Source organism: Schistocerca cancellata, chromosome 5 (genome assembly GCF_023864275.1).
Source record: "Schistocerca cancellata isolate TAMUIC-IGC-003103 chromosome 5, iqSchCanc2.1, whole genome shotgun sequence".
NCBI lineage: Eukaryota > Metazoa > Arthropoda > Insecta > Orthoptera > Acrididae > Schistocerca > Schistocerca cancellata.
The window spans coordinates 514,963,989-514,988,945 of record NC_064630.1 but is presented as its reverse complement, the minus strand read 5'-3'; the positions used below and the strand labels follow the sequence as shown (position 1 = coordinate 514,988,945).

Genomic DNA, 24,957 nt, shown 5'->3' with positions numbered 1-24,957 from the left:
TCGTGTAGTTAAACAAAAACGGATTTTACCGCCAATTTATGCGTAACATGTTTCTTGTTTATATTGAGGCTCAGCTGCCAACCCTTGTAGCAAGTGTCGACAGGTTGTACGTCCTCTTGCATTTTGCTGCAGTTTTCTGCCGTTGCGCAAATATTGTGAAAAGTAATAGTCCTACATCACTCTCTCGTGACAACCTGAAGGTACTGTGTGAAGATTGATCTTCATTCAGAATGGCGTGCTGTGTTCCATTTGTAATTAACCTTCTACTGAATCAAACGTTGTTCTGATATTCGGTACACCAGTGTTTTGCTTACTAGTGACGTAGCGAACGCTTCCGGCATCCAAGGAACATCGCTTCAACCTGACCGTCAGTGTCTACTGCGTTGTGGGCCTGACAGACGGCAGAGCGAGCAGGGCTTCACACGATCGTTTCTCGCAGATTCTATGTTGATTTCTACGGGTGAGATTTTCGGTGTCCAGAAAAGTCATAAAACGCAGCCATAAAGCGTGTGTTCTAAACTTATACGACAGATGTTGTTGCGGTCTTCAGTCCGAAGACTGGTTTGATGCAGCTTTCCGCCCTAGTCATTCATCAGCAGTCCTCTTCATATCTGCGTAACTACCGCAATCTACATCCACTTGGACCTGCTTACTGTATTCACGCCTAGACCTGACTCTACAGATTTTACCCTCTACACATTCTTCCATTACCATTATTCGTTGAGGTGTAGGGTATGTCCTATCAACCGATCCATACTTTTAGTCAAGCTGTGCCGTAAATTTCTTTTTTCCCCAGTACGATTCAGTATCTCCTTATTAGCAATTCGATACACCCATCTAATCTTCAGCATTCTTCTGTAGTCCTGGGTTTCAAAAGCTTCTATTTTCTTTTTAGTGAACTTTTCACCGTCCACGTTTCACTTTCGTGCATAGCTGAACCCCTTCAGAAAAAGAGTCCTAACATTTAAATTTATATTAGATGTTGTCGGATTCCCCTCCTTCCGAAATGCTTTTCTTCCTATTGCAGAGTTTGGATATTATATTCTCTCTACTTCAGCCATCATCAATTGTTTTGTTGCTCAAGTACCAAAAGTTGTCTACTACTTCTCATGCCTCATTTACCAATATAATCCCCTCAGAATCGCCTGATTTAATTCGATTACATTCCATTACGCTTTTACCTTTGTTGTTATTCAACTTGCATATATCTCTTTTCAAGACACTAATCATTACGTTAATCTGCTCCTCTAAGTCCTCCGCTGTCTCTGACAGAACTACAACGTCATCGGCAAACTTCAAACTCCTTATTTCTTCTTCCTCAACTTTAATTCCTTTCCCAAATATCTGTTTGGTTTTCTTTACTATCTGCTAAATGTACAGATTCAATAACACTGGGGGTAGGCTTCAACCCTTCTTAACACTGATTCTCTTTCACCTCCTTTGAGTCTTATAATTGCAGTCTAGTTTCTGTACAAGTTTTAGATACCTGCTCGCACCCTGTATTTTGTTCCCTGCTATCTTCAAAATTTCATAGACTGTACTCATGTCGGTTCTAGGCGCTACAGTCTGGAACCGCGCGACCGCTACGGTCGCAGGTTCGAATCCTGCCTCGGGCATGGATGTGCGTGATGTCCTTAGGTTAGTTAGGTTTAAGTAGTTCTAAGTTCTAGGGGACTGGTGACCTTAGACGTTAAGTCCCATGGTGCTCAGAGCCATTTGAACCATTTGTACTCCTGTCAACACTGTCAAAAGCTTTCTCTAAATCTACGAAAGCTAGAAACGCAGGTTTGCTTTTCTTTGATCTGCCTTCTAAGATAAGTCTTAGAATTAATGTCGCCACGCGTATTTCTTCATTTCGCTGTCACCCAAATTGATGTTCCCCGAGGTCAACTTCTTCCAGTTTTTGCATTATTTTTTAATTAATTGGACGTGAAAACTACGCGAGCGTAAAGCTGAAAGACACTGTGTTGCATCAAAGAGATGATGCCGATTCCACTTCAAATAGTCGCGTCAGCAGCTAGAGATAAGGGGCCTCCCACGGGCTTTCGGTAATGAATATCAATACGGCGTAGCCTAAGCAGGGTGAAAGCGGAAGTAAATCGAAATAAAAGTGCCAGACAGTTTCATGTGGTCGGCTCAGCACGAAATCGACAAGGGTGTCCCCGGGTCTGGTTCGTGAGGGGTTGGGGTGGGGGTGGGGGTAGGAATCAGCGAGATCGCGCCCTTCCCCTCGCGCCCCCCCCCTCCCCCCCCCCTCCCGCCACGGTATTGCGCGCCTGGCGCTCGGAGATACACTCGGCGGGCGCAGCGGCGCGCGGCTGCTCGTCCGCCCGATTGGCCGCTAATCGCCTTAACCGCAGCCGGCGCCGGCGCCGGTGGCTCAGCGTCGGCCAGCGGCCCTGTCCGTCCGTCCGTACACTCCTCACCTCCCTCTTATCCCGTGCCCACAGCGGCTGTGTTATCGCCAATAAAGAACGGCGCACGTGGCTACGGATACACGATCACGCAGCGGTTGACAGAACCGAGTTGCCCACTTCCGTAGAAAAGTTGCTGACAGTTCCGTGAGGCTATTCGCGGATAATACTGTACTCTTCAGAGAAGTCTCAACGTTAGAATACTTCAGCGAAATGCGGCAAGACCTGCAGAGGGTCCACGCTTGGTGCAGTTTACCCTCAACGTAAACAAATGTATCGTATTACGCATAAATAGGGGAAAGAGACCCTTTATTCTACACTATGTTGTCCAAAGTATCCGGACACCTGGCTGAAAATGACTTAAAAGTTCGTGGTACCCTCCATCGGTAATGCTGGAATTCAATATGGTGTTGGCCCACCCTTAGCCTTGATGACAGCTTCCACTCTCACAAGGATACGTTCAGTCAAGTGGTGGAAGGTTTCTTGGGGAATGGCAGCCCATTCTTCACGGAGTGCTGCAATGAGGAGAGGTATCGATGTCTGTCGGCGAGGACTGGTGGGAGGTCGACGTTCCAAAACGTCCCAAAGGTATTTTATAGGATTCAGGTCAGGTCTCTGTGCAGCCCAGTCCATTACAGGGATGTTATTGTCGAGTAACTACTCCGCCACAGGCTGTGCATTATGACCAGGTGCTCGATCGTGTTGAAAGATTCAATCGCCATCCCCCAATTGCTCTTCAACAGTGGGAAGCAAGAAGCTGCTGTGCTGTGATAGTGCCACGCAAAATAACAAGGGGTGCAAGTCCCCTCCATGGAAAACACCACCACACCATAACACCACCGCCTCCGAATTTTACTGCTGGCACTACATACGCTGACTGATATTCACCGGGCATTCGGTCATACCCACACCGTGCCATCAAATGTGTGTGAATTCCTAAGGGACCAAACTGCTGAGGTCATCGGTCCCTAGACTTACACACTACTTAAACTAACTTATGCTAAGAAAAACACACACACACCCATGCCCGAAGAAGGACTCGAAACTCCGCCGGAAGGGGCCGCGTAGTCCGTGACATTGCGCCTCAAACCGCTCGGCCAATCCGCGCGGCACCCTGCCATCGGAATGCCACAATGTGTACTGTGATTCGTCACTCCACACAACGTTTTTACACTGTTCAATTGTCCAATGTTTACGGTCTGTACACCAAGCGAGGCGTCGTTTCTCATTTACCGGTGTGATGTGTGACTTATGAGCACCCACTCGACCATGAAGTCCAAATTTTCTCACGTGCCGCCTAACTGTCATAGTACTTGCAGTGGATCCTGATGCACTTTGGAATTCCTGTCTGATGGTCTGGATAGATTTCTGCCTACTACACATTACGACACTCTTCAACTGTCGGCGGTCTCTGTCAGTCAACAGACGAGATCGGCCTGTACGCTTTTGTGAGTGCTCTACGTGTCCCTTTACGTTTCCACTTCACTATCACATCGGAAACAGTGCACCTACGGATGTTTAGGAGTGTGAAAATCTCGCATACTGACGTGTGACACCAGTGACACCCAGACCAAATTCGAATTCCGTGAGTTCCGCGGAGAGCTCCATTCTGCTCTCTCAAGATGTCTAATGACTACTGAGGTTGCTGATATGGAGTACTGGCAGCAGGTGGAGCACAATGTACTTAATATGAAAAACGTATGTTTTTGGGGGTGTCCGGATACTTTTGATCACATAGTGTATGATTACTATCTAAAAAACATTCTGAGCAGCCCTCTTAGACTGTATGCAGATGACTGGTAAAGTCATCAGAACATCAAAACGAACTGAAGATGATGTAGACAAGTTATCTGCATGGTGAGGAAACTTGCATGTGACTAAGTAATAGAAAGTGTGACGCCCTGCAAATCAGTATTTACAAAATTCGGTTACACGATAATTCTGAAACGTCCCCTTAGAACAATTGTACATATGAAATGTCCACTTAGAACAATTGTACAAGACTGTGCTTAACCTGGCACACAATAATTTTAGCGCAACGCAATCTGACTATCAAAAATCCCTGCAAAAGAATGGCCCTGACAAACATTAAACTATACCTTTCACAAATCATTTACCTCACAAAAATCTTCGTTGCTCGAACTACTGCAATACAGCGAGTGCCACTACTGCCAGCTAAATAAAAGATACAAACTACGGAAGGCACTAACTACTGATAGTCTTAGCAAATGAAAGATTCTAATAGAGAACAAACAATGTATTTACCTCAAGATTCATAATATATACAGCAGTTCATGACATTTTTCAAAACTCCGCCATCTCTCTCCCCACATCCACCACTGCTGGCGGCTCACCTCCAACTGCCCAGCGCTACGCGCTGTTCGCATCCAGCTATAGCAGTTCATGACAACAATGGCAGACAACAATGCAAACTAGCCACATACTGTACACAGCACAGCCAGTGATTTTCATACAGAGTGCTATGTAACGTTGCCAATAAAAAACATAAACAGCCTACTTACATAGCCCCCATGCTCCCCACAAAAAATTTTACAAATTTTTTTGGGCAGTGGCCAATACAGATTTGAAAAAATTTTTCATAATTACAATAACAAAGATATCAAATGCACACACTTATTTATACAATGTTGGTCAAAAGCTAAAATTTTCTCACAGTCAATAAAGACAGTCCTGATCATTCACCACAGCAAAACTGCCGTTTCTTTTATCAAAGTCTGAGCAATAAAAGGCAATGCACACGGAAGTAGTGGATGTCCATGCAGTCTTGAAGAAGTAGTGTTGTCCTTCTAACAGAAAGACAGTGCTGACTCTTGAAATGCTGACAGGTAATGGGCCACAACAGAGCAAACCCACAGCAGAGTCAGTCGAAGTTGATGAATATTGGTAGGTAGGTCATCACAGAGTAGACCCACTGTGGTATTGTGGTATTGGTGAGTCATCATAGATGCAGACCCACTGCAGTCCTTGTAGAGATTGTGGTACTGGTGAGTCAGCAAAGGTGTAGACCCACTGTAGTCCTGGTAGAGATGGCCAGCAGCCATCTGCTGCGACTGTGCAGGTGCACAATCACCATCGAAGAGTCTTGCAGAGAAGATAGCAAGTCCATAAACCACCACTTGTGCACTCACAAAGTTTGTGGAATTGTCCTTAGAACCAGCAATGCTGTTATCCAGTCCCTTGTGGAATTATTAACACACGTGCAAACACTATCAGTCCCTACTTCTCACATATTGTCCATATACTATGACCAACAGAATGTGTGCAGTGAAATGAATGCGTACAAGTTGCTTAATTGGATTAACTGGCGTCAATTACAGTTATATAACATAAGAATACAATTACAAAGATACAAAATACTTCATTAAAAACATAACAATACAGATAATATTTGTAGTAATAGGGCTTTACAAAAGAATAGAAATAAACATATACATCAGTGTTACAGGAATGATGACATGAGTACATACATAAAAGATCAGAATAACTTGCGAAACATCAACTTCACACATGAGCATTAAAACAGAATAAATAATGTCTAACATCTTTACAAAGAAAATACCATATTATTAATGCCAATTATATTTGAGGAGAACAGTATTCCTCATCATAGTGAATGTAGCTTAGTATTAGAAGGAAAAATTCTATGAAACTACACAGAGACAGGAAGAAAACAAATACACAAGGGTACACAAACACATAGTGGGATAACACAAAAGGAAAGAACAGGGTTTGTTTTCAGTGTAACATTTGGTACTGCAGTCCACCCCACAACTTCATTCCGTACATCTTTCATCTTATTTCAACCTTTGTTTCCACCAAAAAATTCTATCTAAGCATGCTTTCTGTATTTATGTTCACACATTGCTTACCTCATCATTTATTTCCAAGAAAATCCTACCTATACCTCGTTCCTGTATTGTATTCATATTTCTTTCAAAATAATTATTTCTGATTGTACCATACTCATTTGGGCCCAATCTTTCTTCGCAATGCATTCTTTACCTATTCTCCATAGTCAGTTTCTTATATAGTCTACCCCCTCTTAAGCTAACTTAAATCTACTGAGCTCAGATATATATACCAAGGGACGAGGCAATGCAGCATGACAACAAATCAACACAAACAGAAATGACAAAAAATGCAAATTGGCAAAGCTAGCAGCATAAATTAGCAAAGCAAGTGCAATATTACAACTAATATAAGGCACTGTGCAGGAAACAAGAAAAACTAGCTTAGAAGAGTAACACAAAGTCAAATTCAGTAACACTATGCCTGACAAACAGCAGCAACTTATACCTAAACATGACATAGCTCAAGCAGAAAAAATATTACAGGAAACAACAATGCAGACAAGGGAAATGCATATTCACATCTTAATGTCTATGTAATTAAAGTGGTGCACCATAACAACTGATTGTAAAAAAAATATTACCATGTACCTGAAAAGAAAATTAAGTGTTACTGTTACTAGTTACTTCTTATTGTTCTTTCCTTTCCAAGTACTCCTTTTTTAAAGAATGTGGATTACAAAATTATCATTTAATAGATCTGTTGACAGAAAGAGTTCACATTAGCAAATGCATCTCATTTTATAAAAGCAATGCTGCAACACAGCTGGAAACCAGATATCAAATGAAATAAGCAATTACACAAACCAAAGCATAAAAATATCATTCAGTAGTCATGTGACATTTCATTTCATAAGTTAATGGCTCTCAACTCTCGTAGAAAGACACTTGTCATAATCAGGTGTGCAGATGTAAAAATATTTCTTGTCATTTTGTTAGGCATTTCAGTAAATATCATAAATTTTTAAGTAACGAGGGTGTTGCATTAGCGATGAAAGGCACATCCTAATGGCTTATTCTCCAGGTGTTTGACACAGCTGTGTGCCCACAACGCATTACAAAAATCATATGTTTTCAAGTAACGAGCGTGTCGCATTAGCGATGCCCTCTACAAAGGAATGTCATTAACAGGAATCTAGGCCTCTCTTTGTCCTTCTCTTCCACCTGTGCCTCTGGCACACCCTAATGGCTTTCTTTTCTACCTGAGCGTCTGAAAAGGCTTGTTCTCCAGGTGTCTGACACACCTGGGTGCCCACGTCGCATTATGTGCAGGTGGTCACTTAACTTTCTTACGGAAATATTTACGACAGCAGTTTCCGCTACAGTGACAGTCTCATATAAAAATATTTCACAGGTCAAGAATTTGCGTTACAAATCTGTAGAGACAAAATCCAATTGACATAACAGAGTCCAAAAAATTGTAATACATTCACGCATTTACATACATTTCATAACTCTTAAAGTACGATTCTTGGTTTCCAACAACCTTTTTCACAAACCAGAGTCCCTAACCACTACTCATTATTCCTTACCTTATTCGTCGACACTTCTTCAATATTTCATCATAACAGATACATAGCATACTCAAATAACTCATATAGCATCAGCTTATTGATCATAAACATACCGCAACAGCATAATACACATAGTCATCGTAAAAATAACACCATAACACCTCAGTCAAATCTCAAAAACGTCGTAGCTTTCTGCAATTGTTTCAAAATCTAAAGAAAATTCTCTGCTCATTTCAGTAGTGTCATCTACCTCAAACGTACTTTAAAAATCATGATCTCACACCAAATACATCATTCAAAGCTTTCATAGTATCACAATGGTACCAAAAAATATGAACAGTTCACACAGTACAGACAAAATACAATTTCGTAAGTGTGAAGTTACCCAACTGTGCAATTGCGTAAACATCTGTCACTGACGTAGTAAAAAAGATTTGTCTCTCTCAGTTAAATGATCAGATAGCTGTGTAATTTATGTGTTAGAGAAATATGGTACCGATGTGTAAAGTTGTATAAGCAAATACCATATTAGCTAGGGCTCCTTGTGCTTGCCAAACACATGATACACAAAGTAGGCGTGTACCCCCCTGAGGATTATTGTAATTATACCCTCAGGTGTTACAGATTACAGCAATGGAATGAAATGTATCATGGAAAACTTTCTTTGTAATTCAAAAATCTTTAAAAATAAATGTTTTAAGTACAAAATTAATCACTCAAATACGTGTCCTGTAGCGCTAAATGTGCGTCTTGCTGTAAGATAATCTCTGGGAAGTGTCATAGTTATTGTCCTCCGAAAGCTAAGTTCTGCAGAAGTCAATGTACTTACCTCATGATACACAAAAGTGGAATGCTTTGCGTATAGATATCATACTTATTACGCTTATTGCCGTGATGAGGAAAGTACTGTGCTGTAACGTATTGTTGTCCTACGGAAAAGGCTGTCTCCTTGTAGCTGTACCACAAACATTACTACTAAAACATGTTTTACTTTCCAGAATAATACATAAAACTGTGGAGACATAAAACAGAAACACCGCAAAAGCAACATTGTAAATTGTCACTCATTAGTAGCGTCGTGATAAAATCGTGTAGCTGTCACATAAACTAACCACTGTGTCATCTGGTATCTCACAGAAAGCACCTCAAATCCAGAATCCACTCGTAAGCAAACCAAAATGTTGCATGTTAACAGTTTCTCAGTGTGACAAATTGTACAAGTAGCGTGAAGTGAAAATTGCAAAGACTAAGTTAAAAAAGCAGATTATCTGTCAATAAATGGTTTTACATGAGAAATGTGGTGTAAACCTTTACTCTTCCTAGTACGCAGAGTTTCAACTTCAACGCAATTATCATGTGGTATACGTCGGATTCTGTAAGGTCCATTGTAAACTAGAAAGAATTTGTGACTCAAGTGTTTCTTCTTATGTGACAATGAATGAGCTTTAATGAGAACTTTCTGACCAATATATAATTTCTTTGCATTTGCTTTACCGTGTAGTTTTCTCCTTTTGTCTGCTGCAGATTTTATATTTTTTAGAGCCAAATCAATTATGTCTTTGTGTCGAACTTTACGTGTATTCGGGAAAGGTACAAGCTCTCTGATTCTGTTCGGAGGTTCTTCATTCTTCAGTACAAGAGTAGGTGGTAAAGCAGTGGAATCATGAGGCATTTCATTCAGCACATTTTGAAATAAGTGTAAATATCTGTCCCAATGCTGATGCTTTCTGTGACAATAAAGTCTGCAAAGCTTATTGATTTCTTTCATAATCCGTTCAGACGGGTTACAATGTGGTGAATACAATGAAATAAAAACAGGTTTGATTTTATGATTCCGAAGCATGCGTGACCAAACAGCAGATCTGAATTGCGGTCCGTTATCTGAAATGACTTTACTAACGTGTCCAACTTCACGTAAGAAATTTTTAACAAAGGCGTTGGATACAGACCGTCCAGTGGCTTTACGTAACGGAGTGAAAGAAACAAATTTTGAAGTAAGTTCAACAGCGACTAGAACGTACGAAAATCCATTCGATGTTCTGATAAGGGGTCCCAAGAGATCAACAGCAGCAAATTCTTTTAATTTAGAAGGAATAATAGGAAACAACGGAGCACGATGTGAGATAGTAGATGGTTTCGCCTTTTGACAAAGTTTACAAATAGACAAGACTCTTCGAATTCGCTTTTCCATATTGTTAAAATAACAAGTCGTTCGAAGAATATGATAACATTTTCGTGGGCCAAAATGTGCGTAGCTGAAATGAATGTACCAAATGAGCTTATTAACAAAATCGTCTGGAATGCAAAGTACCCATAGCTTGTCATCAACAGTGCAGCGTTTGAAGAGTATGTTGTTTCTAACCAGGTAATAATGCCGAATCTGAGTCTGTGTCTTTTCATGCCATTTACTTTTGATATCTTTCCAAATCGGATCTTTATCTTGTTCATGAGCAATGTCCTTTAAAGATGTGGTGATGAAGTTTTCAAAGGCGACTTTCTGAATGTAAAGAATACTGAAATTTTTCTCGAGGTTGCCTTCTGTGTTACTTTTCTCAAGCCCAGCCGGTGCGCGTGACAGTGCGTCCGCAACAATGTTCTCCTTGCCGGGAATGTAGACTATTGTGAAGCGGAATTCTTGCAGAAACAATGCCCAACGTTTTAACCTATCATGATTTAATTTTGAAGACATAAGAAATTGTAATGCACGATGATCACTGTATACTTTTACGTGCTTACCAGAAAGAAAGAAACGGAATTTGTTAAATGCCCAAACGATAGCTAAAGCTTCTAATTCAGTAACGGAATAATTTTTTTCAGATTTTGTTAGCACTCGGCTAGCAAAAGCAATGGTTTTCTGAACAATAATGTCATCTTCTATGGCTTCCTGAAATAAATGAGCACCAAGACCAACTTTGGAAGAATCAGTGCTAAGGCAGAAATCTTGTGACAGATCTGGATGAGCTAGTATTGGCGCGTGAAGTAACGCTTCTTTCAAAGAATTGAATTCCAACTGTGCTTGTTCGTCCCAGTTCCAAATAGTATTTTTTCCAGTGAGAGAACAAAGTTTTGGTGTAACTAGAATTTGCATATTCAGAAAACGACGGTAAAAATTTACGAGACCTAGAAAACTGCGGACTTGTCTTTTTGTGGATGGAACAGGAATGGCTCTGATTGCTTCTAACTTTTCTGGATCCGGCTGAATGCCTTCAGAAGAAATAATATGTCCCAAAAACTTCACCTTTGACCTACCGAATTCAGACTTTTCCAAGTTAACTGTAATTCCAGATTCTGCAAAAATACGTAACAAACTGTTGAGGATGCGGTTATGTTGTTCCCATGAAGCTTCTGCTATTAGAATATCGTCCACATATAAAGTGATGTGACGTTTTAAGAACTCAGGTAATATGGAATTTAGCCCCCGAATGAATGCCGCTGAAGAAATGTTCAAACCAAAAGGAAGTTTCCGAAACTGATAACAAACGCCGAAACAAAGGAAAGCTGTGTATTTTCTGCATTCTGGATGAAGTTCGATCTGATAAAAGCTGGATCTGAGATCAATGGAAGACAACACTTTTACACCATTAAAATTTTGAAGAAGTTCTTCCATCGTCTGCGGCCTGTCTGTTTCAGGAATAATGATAGTATTGATTTGTCTCGAATCTAAAACAAGCCTGATCGATCCATTCTTCTTCTCAACAACATGTAATGGGTTGTTGTATGAGCTTACTGCAGGCTCAATAATGCCCTCGACAAGCATAGATTGTATTTCTGTTCTAACACGGTCCCTATAATGCGCCGGAATTACGTAAGGTCTAACACAAAATTTAGTATGCTCACGAACACGAAATTGGTATTGAAATCCCTTGATTGTTCCTGTTTTGTGAGTAAAAACTGTGGAATGTGCTTGTAAAATCTCAAAAAGGTCCTGCCTATCAGTGTCATTACAATTCTCAATTGTCTGAATTTTATTCTGAATTAACTCATTAATTTCAAATATGCCGTCGATGTCATCCCTGTCAGTACTTGCAGAGTGATTGTTGGTGTCTAGTTCCGTAGAAAATTCCGAACTGTTGTCTAACAGAACGTAAAGCCGATTAATTTCCTCATCATGGTTTGAGAGCCAGTCTTCAAATTTCAAAGCTATTGACTTACCTTCTTTCTCTAAACTTATTTCAGCATCGTGAAAGCTTAAGATTGCTTTGTATTCATTCAAAAAGTCTACTCCCAGTATAATTTCCGTCGACAATAATGGAACAATAAGGACGTTCATAGAGAAGCTGTGGCTTTGACAAAAGAATTCTAAATTGGTTTGTTGGCGTACATCTACACTTTTTCCAAAGATTGCACCTTGTAATTTAATCTTACGTAACGGAAGTGTGGGGCAATCGTTCGCTTTGTTGCATTTGCTAAAAGCTGTTTCGCTAATTACTGAAATGGGACTGCCAGAGTCAAGTACTGCCGTAAATTTTACGTCATTTACAGTAATGTGAATCACAGGATATGCAATGGTGTTACGTGTTACGTCGTGTTCCTGGAGTAAGATGTCCCTAATGTCTTCCATTTTTACGTAATTACTAGCTACGGCAGCTGCGTCATCAGTTTCATAAGTACGTCTTGTGGCTGCCAGTGGTGTGAGTCATCGCCTATTGTCTCTTTGTTGGCGCGCGTCGTTATTGGGATTTGGAGACCTAACTTCTACAAATTCATCGTGACGAGAGTGCTCTGCTCTGTTTAAATCTCGCCAGTTCTGATGCAATTCAGGTCTGTCGTTACGATCATATCGTCTGTCGTCATGTCGGTAGTTTCCATAGTTTCTTTCTTGTCGGTCACATGGTGGAGAATTTCTCCTTGAATCGTAACTACGCGCTGGACCGTTGCGTCTAAAGTTATTCTGTCTTCCTTGATAATAGTTATTTTGGTTCCCATATTGTCTGTTTCTCTGATTGTCTCTGTGATAGTCATTACTGCGGAAAGGTGATCTTTCCCTGTAACTATTACTCTGCCAGTGGTTATCATATGGGTGGTGTCTGTTTTGGTCACGATTTACGTTGTAAGAATAGGTTTGTCGTGGCCATTTATTGTTTCTGTCGTCACGGAATTGTGACGGATGTGACCTGTAATGATTGTTTTCCTGTTTTCGCATCCCGCGACTGTCTGTGTCAATTTCCAGTTCTTGTAACAGTCCCTGAAAAGCTTCAATGTCGTCTTTGCAACGTCCTGCTAAAATAATATGTCTCAAATGTTCGGGCAGTTTGATTAAGCAAATGCGGATGAGTTCTGAGGGGCTGTATGGGTTTGACAGGTATTGATTCTTGTGCAACATGTCTTCAAAATATTTCACAAGACTGGAAAATTCAGATTGCTCGAAGTGTTTCATCATTATGATGCTATGTTTTACGCGGTCTTGTGTGGCTTGAGACCAATATGCTGAGAGGAAGGCATGGTAAAATTCTCCTTCACTGTGGCAATCGTGAATGACCGATCGCATTCTTACAGCTGGTTCATTCTCCAAGTAGCCACACATAAATTCTAATCTGTGCTCCAATGACCAGTTGGGAGGAAAACAATGAGAGAATTGATGGAGCCATGCTTGTGGATGAATATCGTTGCCAGAATTCTTAAATGTTTTGAATTTACGTGTAGTAATGAACAGCTTATAGTCAAAATCATCATGTCGGCGAGTCACATATCGGTCATTGTTACGTCGTGTCGGCGGTTCCATCTCAAAATTCGGTGCACCTTGCCAATTCCTTTCATAATTACCGAAATGCTCTGTGTTATTATATTGTGGTTTTTCCGTATTTCTATGTCCCTCTTCCAGTATTGGGGCGCGAGTGTCCTCTGAAATACGTAATTCTTGTATCACCTGCGTCAACTGATCTTGTACTTCCCGGATTTCTCTTTTATACTGTGTATTAATTTGATTTTGATTTTGTTTGAATTTTCTTATTTGTTCATAGTCTTCTGTGTCAGTGAAGGCTACGGGTCTTGTGTCATTCAGATCATCATCTACCTTTGTAGATAAGTTAGTGACCTGATTCGAAAGTTCAGCTACTTTCTCCGATAGTGAACACATTTCCTCAGTGTGTTTTTCTGAACCAAGTTTCAGAGTGTCCATTTGTGTTGAAATCGAATCTACTGTGTTCTTTAAGTTTTCCTGAGTTTTTGCCAGTTGCGTAACCGAATCGGTAGATGCAACTGAGTCAATTTTAGCCCACAAGGTCTCATGATTTTCATGAACAGTGGTTTGCAGTTCTTTTATGGCTGCTTCGTGATTCTGTAATACATTCTCATGACGCGAAAAAATAGGTTGGAAATGCTCACAAATTTGTGTTTTTACGTCATTACAGACTTTCTGACATTTCGATTCTATTTTATGTAACTCAGTAGTTAAATCTTCACGTGTTTGTTCAAGTGTGGTGTCTAACTTCTGAAGCTTTTGCTGTGTTAGTCTCTGATTTTGTTCCATTGTGTCTAGCTTCTGAAGATTTTGTTCCATTGTGTCTAACTTTAGAAGATTTTGTCCCATTTGTTGCATTAATTGTAATAACAATGCATTAGTGTCTGGAATCTGTTCCTCTACGCTTTTCGGCAGTGCATTTGCACCAGCAACATTCACATTTTGACAAGCAGAAAATGTATCTTGACTTATTTGAGAAAACGGTGAGGACGCAAAACCTGAATCTACAGTATTTGCAATATTGTGTCCTATCATTTCGGATTCCTGAGGCGAGCTGTTGCCGACCGATCGATCGATAATGCTTCCCTGTTCACTACCTGTTTCACTGCCTACGCCATTGTTTGACGCCCGCTCCATTTCCCTGTGCACAGTTACCAAATTACTACTTTGAACATTAGTTAACTCATTACATGGTGGGGCCAACACACTGCTTTCGTCTTCACTGTCATTTCTTAGTTTACTTTGGAGCCGAGTGTTACGTTTTTCACACGCCATTATTGTCACAATATTTCACACGATAACACAGAAAAACACAATTTGAAGAGCAAAAATAAGAGAACACATTAATATAGCACTGAAAATAATATCTAGTTAATTGCAGCAGCGAAATACTTGGTGCAAATCTACATGCATGCCACAACTGTTTTACATTACAACAATGAAAGACTGCAACTACAAAGGAGATTCTCTCTACAATTACGCGCTAGCAATAAACAAAAGCTACACTAAATACACAAACTACAAAAAAAAATCAGAAGATTCCAGTGAGGTATCCTAGGCTAAGGGTCGACATATGAAACGTCCCCTTAGAACAATTGTACATATGAAATGTCCACTTAGAACAATTGTACAAGACTGTGCTTAACCTGGCACACAATAATTTTAGCGCAACGCAATCTGACTATCAAAAATCCCTGCAAAAGAATGGCCCTGACAAACATTAAACTATACCTTTCACAAATCATTTACCTCACAAAAATCTTCGTTGCTCGAACTACTGCAATACAGCGAGTGCCACTACTGCCAGCTAAATAAAAGATACAAACTACGGAAGGCACTAACTACTGATAGTCTTAGCAAATGAAAGATTCTAATAGAGAACAAACAATGTATTTACCTCAAGATTCATAATATATACAGCAGTTCATGACATTTTTCAAAACTCCGCCATCTCTCTCCCCACATCCACCACTGCTGGCGGCTCACCTCCAACTGCCCAGCGCTACGCGCTGTTCGCATCCAGCTATAGCAGTTCATGACAACAATGGCAGACAACAATGCAAACTAGCCACATACTGTACACAGCACAGCCAGTGATTTTCATACAGAGTGCTATGTAACGTTGCCAATAAAAAACATAAACAGCCTACTTACAATTCACACAAATTTGAAGCTTGTCGATTCAACTAAACAGCTAGCAACTACAATTCCGAAATTCAAATAATAACGTAGGAAATGTTGAAGGGAAGACGAACGGAAGATATTTTTACTAGCACACCTCTTAAATCAAATGGCTCAAAGCACTATGAGACTTAACATCTGAGGCCATCAGTTCCCTAGACTGAAGCTAGCGTCAGTATGTCTCGCCGTCGGCAAGGAGCGCAACGCCAGCATGAGTTGAGTTCGAACGGGACAGAATAATAGGTCTCCAGCAATGATTCTTTCTGTGTTTGCATTCTTGTTTGTACGGAGCAGGTGCTAGACCCAGCATGCGGCTATGATGTAGGATGTCCTTATAGAAGACCGTGCGACTTCGTCCACAATGTTGATTCGACGTTGGAACACTGCAGCAGGTGCGGACTGTAAGCGTCGGTGATCCGACAGCATCTGTTCCGGGCTGACCTGGTGGCACATAAGCTCCCGCATTGGCTTCCACAGTCCATAAATCGAGATTGCCTCAGACTGTTAGGGACACATGAACGCTATCGCCGACTAACACCACATAGCTGATGCTCGACTACGGTGTAAAGTGGCAATTCGTAGTGCTTCAGACTATCCTACAGAAATGCCAGCATATGTGTTATACACTACTATGTTAACTGAGCCTTTATCCTTACATGTTTTTAAATTTTTTTTCAATTTCTTCGTTTTTTTTTATCAAGAAGAAACAATCTAACACCTTTTACATGCTGAAATATTGCGTTAGGAATGGAAACCGACGAATATAAGGAAAGCAGGTTCAAAATGGTTCAAATGGCTCTGAGCACTATGGGACTAAACTTCTAAGGTCATCAGTCCCCTAGAACTTAGAACTAGTTAAACCTAACTAACCTAAGGACATCACACACATCCATGCCCGAGGCAGGATTCGAACCTGCCTCCGTAGCGGTCGCGCGGTTCCAGACTGTAGCGCCTAGAACCGCTCGGCCACCCTGGCCGGCAAGGAATGCAGGAACGATGACGAAATTTATTTTTCATGCTATAAGAAGCCAACGCCGTTTAAGATGTAACTGGTGAGCGCAAGGAGGGACTATAGGAAGAACGAAGACTCTATTAAAAATAAATAAAAAATAAAAAATAGAGTTGCAATGCAATACTCCAGCTTGAGAGCTCGTGCCAAGTCTAGGAGCATTTTTTTAAATTTTATACTATCTAACCCAATAGCTGATTTCTTAATTGCTATCAAAAACTGCAGTTTGGCATCCTTCATTGTTAAGGTGCATAGCGAACATACGACAAATTCAATGTTTTTTTTGTCAAATTCCTATCGGTCGTGAAATTAAAACCACAATGAAAATCCAATGAAGCTTCTTGCAGATGTGTTGATTACGTAACCTCACACTTTTCTGTTATGAGTGCACAGTGAGAAGGTAAAGATGCCTAGAACAATAATCTCCCGCTTAGTGTGAAGTGCGTGCTCTGATTCGACTTCTTCGGACTGAGGGGTTCCGCCTGATATCATCACGTGATTGTCATGCGTAACGGCAAAGTATGGCAATGGTGCAGTAACTTTGAAGCAGGCAGTCAGGGAAGGGAGTGAGTGTCAACCGACGATCTTCAACAAGAGGATCAGGCGATTCGAGAAAATCGTCTAAGAACGACAGTTCAGAACAATTGAAGAGGAGTGTTGTCATCAGATATTGTTCTTTTTCACAATGTTCTTCAGTACACAACAAAGACGCTCCTGCAGAGTTTTCGATTGAAAGTGTTTGATCACACACTAAACGACCAGGACTGGATTCCGTCTGTTGTTCAGTCTTTGCTCTCATGAACCGCTTGCAGTGAGGATAGCATTTTGGCACAAACAACGAGCTGCAGACCAGCGTAGAGAATGGGAGGAAAGCACAGCGGTTGCCTCCTATGACGAGGGTATTGCAAAGTGGATACTAAGCTACGACAAACGTGTAAGTCGGAGTGGCGACAATGGAGAGATGTAACTGGAAGGTGTAGCTAAATGTTGTAGATATAATTGTTTTTATTTACACCGTGGTTTAAATTTAGTGATTAATCAGATTTCGAGAAAAAAGCAGCAATCGCTACATCAGGGAGATGTACTGCCACGCTTCAGTCAAATCCAAAAATATTTTTCCAGCAAGACAATAACCGGCCAAAAGTGTTTTCAACGCTCGGTTATGCAAATTCTGAGGTGGTCCCCAAATTCGGCGTCAGAAAATACAAAACAAATTTGAAGAAAGATAGCACCAGCAGAAAAATGCTTTTGTCGGAAACAAAAAAAGGCGCATATTATCTTCTTTAAAAGACTTTGACAGAAAAATGGGGAACTAAAGTGAGCGTCATTTATGACGGCGGCCTAGTTTAGGTTCGTTCTGCGCATCTGACGTCACAAAACACAGTCAGCCAATGAACAGAGAACGACGTTGCCAGAGCTCGACTGCAGTACAGAGCACGGTCGAGTGTCTTCAGTTTTAGAAACGTTCAGTCATAAATAAAGTAACTGAACGAAAGCAATGTCTCGATAGCAGAATTTCTTTTATAGAAAGTTTGGAAAAGCATTCTTTATACCAATTGCTTCATTTTCTATTAATTAATTAAACCAAACAAGTAATAAGCCTCCTAATTCAGGGGACAGTAAGGAAAGGTTTTTGTATCATTCTCACTAACCGCTTTTTCGCAATAAAGGACAGCGGTAATTGTTTATTTCCTATTGTACTTCGACGAAACGTGAGTAATTCACAGTCATACGAAAGGTGTTTGTCGGTATTTTGCGTCTTATTTAAAGCCTTTCAGGAAGTCTCTTGAACGACGACCCACGTTAGTGTAATGGTGAAGATGTTTGTCTGCTAAGTGCAACGTTCCGAGTTCAAACCTTGTTCGTTGCTTAACATTTTTTTTTATTGCAAAACAAAATCAAAGTGTCGTACTTCATGAATTTTATTCGTTTGAATGTAATTTTTTGAAATTTCTAGTGGCAACTGAAATCAATCATACGGAAAGTATACACTATGGACTTCTACCTCTGCAAACTCTTCAAAATTTCGTGCAGTGGTATACTACATTTAATGCTGCACAATAACTGCGTTGAACAACGAAACAAAATTAAGTCATTTATGGGGGGAAGGTAGCAGTCAAGAAGATGTGTAAAAATCAATTTTTTGGGCCAATTAGTTTTTGTGAAATCGTATGATAAGTGTGTCAAAGCAGTCGGAACAACATGTGTCTACACAGGCGAGCAGTGCAGTGATGACAAAATAGCGTACAGCGCGGAATGCGGGGAGCACGTCTCTGTAGCAGCGAAAGGGTTAATGCGGCCGTGGTGGCTTTACTTCAGAAACTGCGCTCCTCCCTAAACGTAAATTTGCTTGGCGCGTACAACTGGCAACGCAGCAATCTCCCGCGTCTGGGCGGGCATGCGCGAACCGCCAAGATAAAAGAATTGAACTATAACTGCCTAAATCTTCATTCCGCCTCAGTCACCAAAAATTTTGACTTGTGATCATATTAGCGCTCTTTTAATACAGAACATTCTAAATCCTTTTACTCAGTCTCTCTATGTAAAGAAGCCTTCATGCTCAGCAACTCCCCCTCGCTGCCACGGTATACATACTAGGTGTGATCAGAAAGCAACGGGAATTTTTGTTTTTCTTAAAGAATCTTTATTCATTCATCATCATCGACTTTGTGCCCTTCAGAGGAGACCCCCTCAGATAAAATACACTTGTGCCAGCGCTTTTTCCAATCTTGGAAGCAGTTCTGGAACCCTCTTTTTGTTATAGTGTTCAGCTCCTACAGCGATTCTGTTTTTACCTCATCAATGGCGAGAAAACGTCGTCGTTTCATAGTTTCAAGAGATCCATGAAAGGACGACATTGTGCCTCCGGGACAGAAAAAAAAGCTGCAAGGGGCCATGTCCCGTTAATGCGTTCGCAGAGGCATCATAACAGTTTTGCTTTTTGCCAAAAAATTACAAATAAGCATTGAGGTGTGAGTGGGATCAATCATTATCGTGATGCAATTTCCACGAGTGGTTTTTTCACAGTTCTGCTCGTTTTCTTCGGACTGAGTCACGCAAACGGCGCAGAGCTTCCAGGTAACATTCCTTATTGACCGTACGACCATAAAGCAGGCACTCATGATGCACTATTCCGTTGTAATCGAAGAAAACATTGAGAAGAACCTTCACATGTGATCTAACTTGTCGAATTTTTTTCGATCTTGACACTTCACGCAGTTTCCATGGGGACGATTGCGCCTTGTTTCGACGCCATACCCATATAAACATGTTTCGTCACCTATTATAACCTTCTTTAGGAGCTTTGGATCGTTGCTGACTTCATTCAGCAGTTCTTGAGCGATGTCTACGCGGCTTCGTTTGTGGTCGAAATTCAACAATTTCGGAACAAACTTGGTTGTTACACGTTTCGCGCCAAAAACATCCGAAAAAATTGCTTGGCATGAGCTGAAGGATATGCTGACATCATTAGCAACCTTTCTGATAGTGATTCGGCGATTTTCCAGAACCATTTTCGTTACTTTTTCCAGTGTAACTGATGTGTCAGGACGTCCAAGAAGGTCATCGTCTTCGACGTCTTTTCGACTCTTTTTGAAACATTTTTACCACTCGCAAACTCTACTCATAGTAGATTCATCAAAAGCCACAGTCAACATTTCGAATGTGGTGCTGCACTTTATTCCATTTTTCAAGCAAAATTTAATGCGTATTCTTCGATCCATCTTTTCCGAAAGTAAAAATTCACCGAACTCTCGAAAACACGTATAACCTTTTCGACTGTCAACAATAAACTAAATATTCAAAACAGCTGAAAATGCTAACATATTTCGGGAACATGTGTACCAACAAGATAAAAAAAATTGAAAATCGGGTGAATGAAGCCCATAAAATTAAAAAAAAATTCTTGTTATTTTTTTGATTACATCTCGTTTGTCTCTGTCCCACTGTCTCGTTTTTCTCCCATTGATGTACAGTGATTTCCACTGCCACTGCTCCGTCTCTCACTTACACTGTTTTATTTTCACTTTCTTTCCCACTGACAATGTCTTCATCATACTTCGGCAGCTCAAAAATTCTGGGAGGTCCAACTTACTTTTTTCCGTACGCCCACATGTGTAAAATTTCGGTCCAAAATGCGCCCTCCCGTATACCTTCGTGATCAAATGGTTCAAATGGCTCTGAGCACTGTGGGACTTAACATCTATGGTCATCAGTCCCCTAGAACTTAGAACTACCTAAACCTAACTAACCTAAGGACAGAACACAACACCCAGCCATCACGAGGCAGATAAAATCCCTGACCCCGCCGGGAATCGAACCCGGGAACCCGGGCGTGGGAAGCGAGAACGCTACCGCACCCTTCGTGATCAATTTCGCCGGTCGGGGAAGGTACAGACCCCCAAACGCTATGCATAGTTTCCACGCATCTACTATTTTTTTTTTAGTTCCACTGTTTCCTCTCTCTTTTAATTCCACTGCTTCTGTCTCCATCCACCTCTCTTTCTCTTTTACTGCCAGTGTCTCTCACTGACCAGCAATATCTCCTATCTCTTTGCTATTGCAAAAATGGCTCTGAGCACTATGGGACTTAACTGCTGTGGTCATCAGTCCCCTAAAACTTAGAACTACTTAAACCTAACTAACCTAAGGACATCACACACATCCATGCCCGAGGCAGGATTCGAACCTGCGACCGTAGCGGACGCGCGGCTCCAGACTGGAGCGCCTAGAACCGCTCGGGCACTCCGGCCGGCTTGCTATTGCTCTCTCTCTCTCTCTCTCTCTTTCACTGGCACTTTTTCTATCCCGCCATCACTTTCACCTCTCTCTTTTTCTCCGGCTGGCACTGTCTTCTCTCTCTTCCACTGTCACTGCATCTCTGCTACTCTCTTTCAGCACGAAAAAGCGTAAGCATGTGCGCATGCCAAAATTTTTTATGAGGAAGGTGGAATGAAGATGGAGGCAGATAGTTTCCCAAATTTCTGCCAGATTCTTTTAAAGAGGAACGTATTCGCCTTTTTAAGCTCTGGTAGGAGCATTTTTCAGCTGATTCTCTTCTTTTACTTGCTACAGCAGGGTGTGCTGCTTATATAAAACGAATTCTTTGGGTTAGTGAAGTTTTGATAATTTATTTATATACTTTGAAACATATAAACAACAGATAAGTATGCATAATATAAGGCTAACACAAAATCGTTTACCTTACATTTTTCCTGCATATTTTGATGATGTATTGCAATTTATCGAAAACGTCTGGCTTATGATTTGTATCTTAAAAGAACAAAAATGTTATTAGAAATATTTTATTCTTTTTGCAGTCTTTCCAGTTTTACATAACTTTTGGCAGTCATTTTAAGTTCTTTTCAGCACATTTTTGGTCACTAAAGTACCATTTTGGGCATATCTGTACAGGCATGAAATGCCCATTACGCAGTGGCAGCGCGTTAAGAAAATTCTGTCGGTGGAAAACTGCGACTAAAAACATATTTTGATGACCTCTGAATCCTTGCGGTGACCCTAGCTAGAACCGGTCTGATGTTCACGACATCAGTTAAAGTACGTTTACGCCACAGACCGTATATTACGTGCATATTTACCGTCACATTGAACCTCTGTATGTCGGTAACGGGTAAAGATATCGGAAAAAAAGTTTCGAAGTTCCTCGTGAACATCATTTTAAAAGCATATGGTAAAAGCTTTGACCACGAATGGAAATTATAGAAGTACCCATACCCATAGTTGGCACTTTTCGTACTCAAAAATTATGATTTTTCGGGGTTTTCTCAGGAACCACCGACGAAGTAATGGTGCTTTTGGAAACTGTATGAAGTTTAACCTAGACCACACCTAATACTAAAGAACCAACCGATTTGTTCAATTTGTCTGGCCTGGAAAAAGAGTGTAATGTTTAAATTTTGACTCTGTACTGTAGGATAGCTACAGTACACCCATTCTTCCAGTAGGTATACAAATGGTCACTAGGCGAATGGCTATCCAAATCACTTAACCCCTTATCTCAGTGATCAATAGAACTCGAGATATGACCCCTGAAAAATCGCATTTTCGTGAGTGGACTTTTGGAACATATTCGTACCGTGAACCGATAAAAACACCAACATTAGACGATTCACAGGCAAATGGGACACACGACTTCTCTCCTTTATGATGTATCTGACAACTGTGGCCACAGGAGGGGAATCTTGTAACAAAATGTTCTAAAAAAATTACTGTATCATTAAAAACAGCGAATTTACAAGGTAAACGCTAGGAAAGCGAGACTGACCATACACAAGAGGCAATAAAGTTGAAGCCTCCTTCGAAGAACGAAGGGCTGCAGTGCCTGTCAGGCCTTCATGTTCGCCATACTTGTCTTTCATTAAGCTTCTGAGAGATAAGTTTGGTCGATAACACGTTCGACAGCCTTGTAGCTTACATAACCACGAGATGGGAAATTCCCAGGGAAGTATCAATGTCTTGGAATGACGTCTTCACCCCACTAAATTCTTCTATATCAATAATTCTGCCTACGATTAGTTTCATTCATCAGTTTAGTATAAAAATCAGTTCACTGGACAAAATATTGGTCGCCCACTTTAAAGAACAAACTGTTCGCTTTGGTGAGCTGCAGATGATATAAAACTGGATTTGGGACTTAATCTGGAAGTTTATATTTCAAGTACATTTGCACTAACTAGGACAATAAATCATACTGAAGTGAGTAACGGTTCGAAATGACACATTCGCAGTATTCTCACAAACGACTCGTTCGGAGACCAATATTTATTGGAACGGTTTTTTCTTTTACGAGTATTATTGTGTACTTCGAGCCATGTCAATTTTCGTCATTACTTCCTGTATAGGCTATGCACTGCACGTCGATTACATCGATTCCTGCTTCATATACCTGAGGACGGGGCCTTAAGACGTGGATGTCTGGACAGAAATAAAGAAAAAAATACATACACAGTGTTTTGAGTATAAGTGCAGATATTGTGATCATTTGTGCATTATTATGTACCCACTTTAGTGTGTTACTTGTTTTTTTTCTGTGTCTAACAGTCTTCCCGCAAACAGATCATATATTTTACTACCTGCACCACTAAGAAGACTATGGCTATCAGTATATACTAACCGTTTTGTGTCCACGCATTCACAATTCAACGCGTGTTTCGGGGGAAAATAAGCGTTAATGGCTTTCTGTCGCCAATGCACTTGGAGGTACTAACTAACCTAAAAACATGATACTACTAATAGCTATAATTATAAGTCTGCAAATAAAGTAAATACTCATGTAATGTAGTTTAGTTCAAAATGTTCAAATGTGCGTGAGTTCTTAAGGGACGAAACTGCAGAGGTCATCAGTGCCTAGACTTACACACTACTTAAACTAACTTAAACTAATCTATGCTGAGAACAACACACACACCCATGCCCGAGGGAGGACTCGAACCTCCGGCGGGAGGGGCCACCCAGTCAGTGACATGGCGCCTCTAACCGCGCGGCTGTTGTTTAGTACACTGTCCTCAGACACTAATAAAAATATCTGCACTCATATCCCTAATACTTTGTATTATTTATTTTCCACCGCACAATGTCACTTTGGAAGCTGTAAGACAATCAGTATCAAATTTTTACAAAATCAGCACCGTTCATACTGCTCCAAAGAGTTGGTCATTCGATGTCACTGTTATTTTGCACTTTTGAGAGTTTATTAAATCGCTCCACGCAAAGAAGAAAAAACAGAACCAAAACAAAAATTTTAAAAACCTTCTTATTCATTTTCTCCGGGTGACGACGTCGAAGAGAGACTGTAATGCACGCTGAGCACAAATTGTTTAGATTGACAGTTTTTAATGACCATTCATGTGTGGTGTAGATGTTTTGATGCATTTGTGTCTTGTGCAAGCCCCCTGCTCTTAGTATAGGGCCGCTTTTGTTCGCTTGCTTTAGCTCACCTCCTCCTCTTGCCGACAGCTGCCAACCCTCGGAAGCAGCGCAGGGAGCGCACGACGTTCACGCGCGCCCAGCTGGACGTTCTGGAGGCGCTGTTCGCCAAGACGCGCTACCCGGACATCTTCATGAGGGAGGAGGTGGCCCTCAAGATCAACCTCCCGGAGTCCAGGGTACAGGTAAGCGCGTAGCTTTAAAAGCCATAAAATCAATTGAAACGTTGTGCTTATTTCGTACGAATGTAGGAAATATCTCTCCTCCCCCCCCCCGCCCCCGCCCCACCCCCTCCTTCACTCACTCACAACCGTCACTTTCGGCCAAGTAAATAAATCCTGTCGTG

At 41.0% G+C, this 24,957-nt stretch overlaps 1 protein-coding gene across 1 annotated transcript in view; it reads left to right on the top strand.

Moving 5' to 3' along the window:
* LOC126188638 (homeobox protein OTX2-B-like) overlaps positions 1-24,957 on the top strand; it is a 360,976-nt gene that overhangs the window by 220,781 nt on the left and 115,238 nt on the right. The window contains exon 4 of the mRNA XM_049930239.1: positions 24,642-24,796. Within this exon, the coding sequence (XP_049786196.1) occupies positions 24,642-24,796 (155 nt within the window). The remainder of the gene's footprint in view (positions 1-24,641; positions 24,797-24,957) is intronic.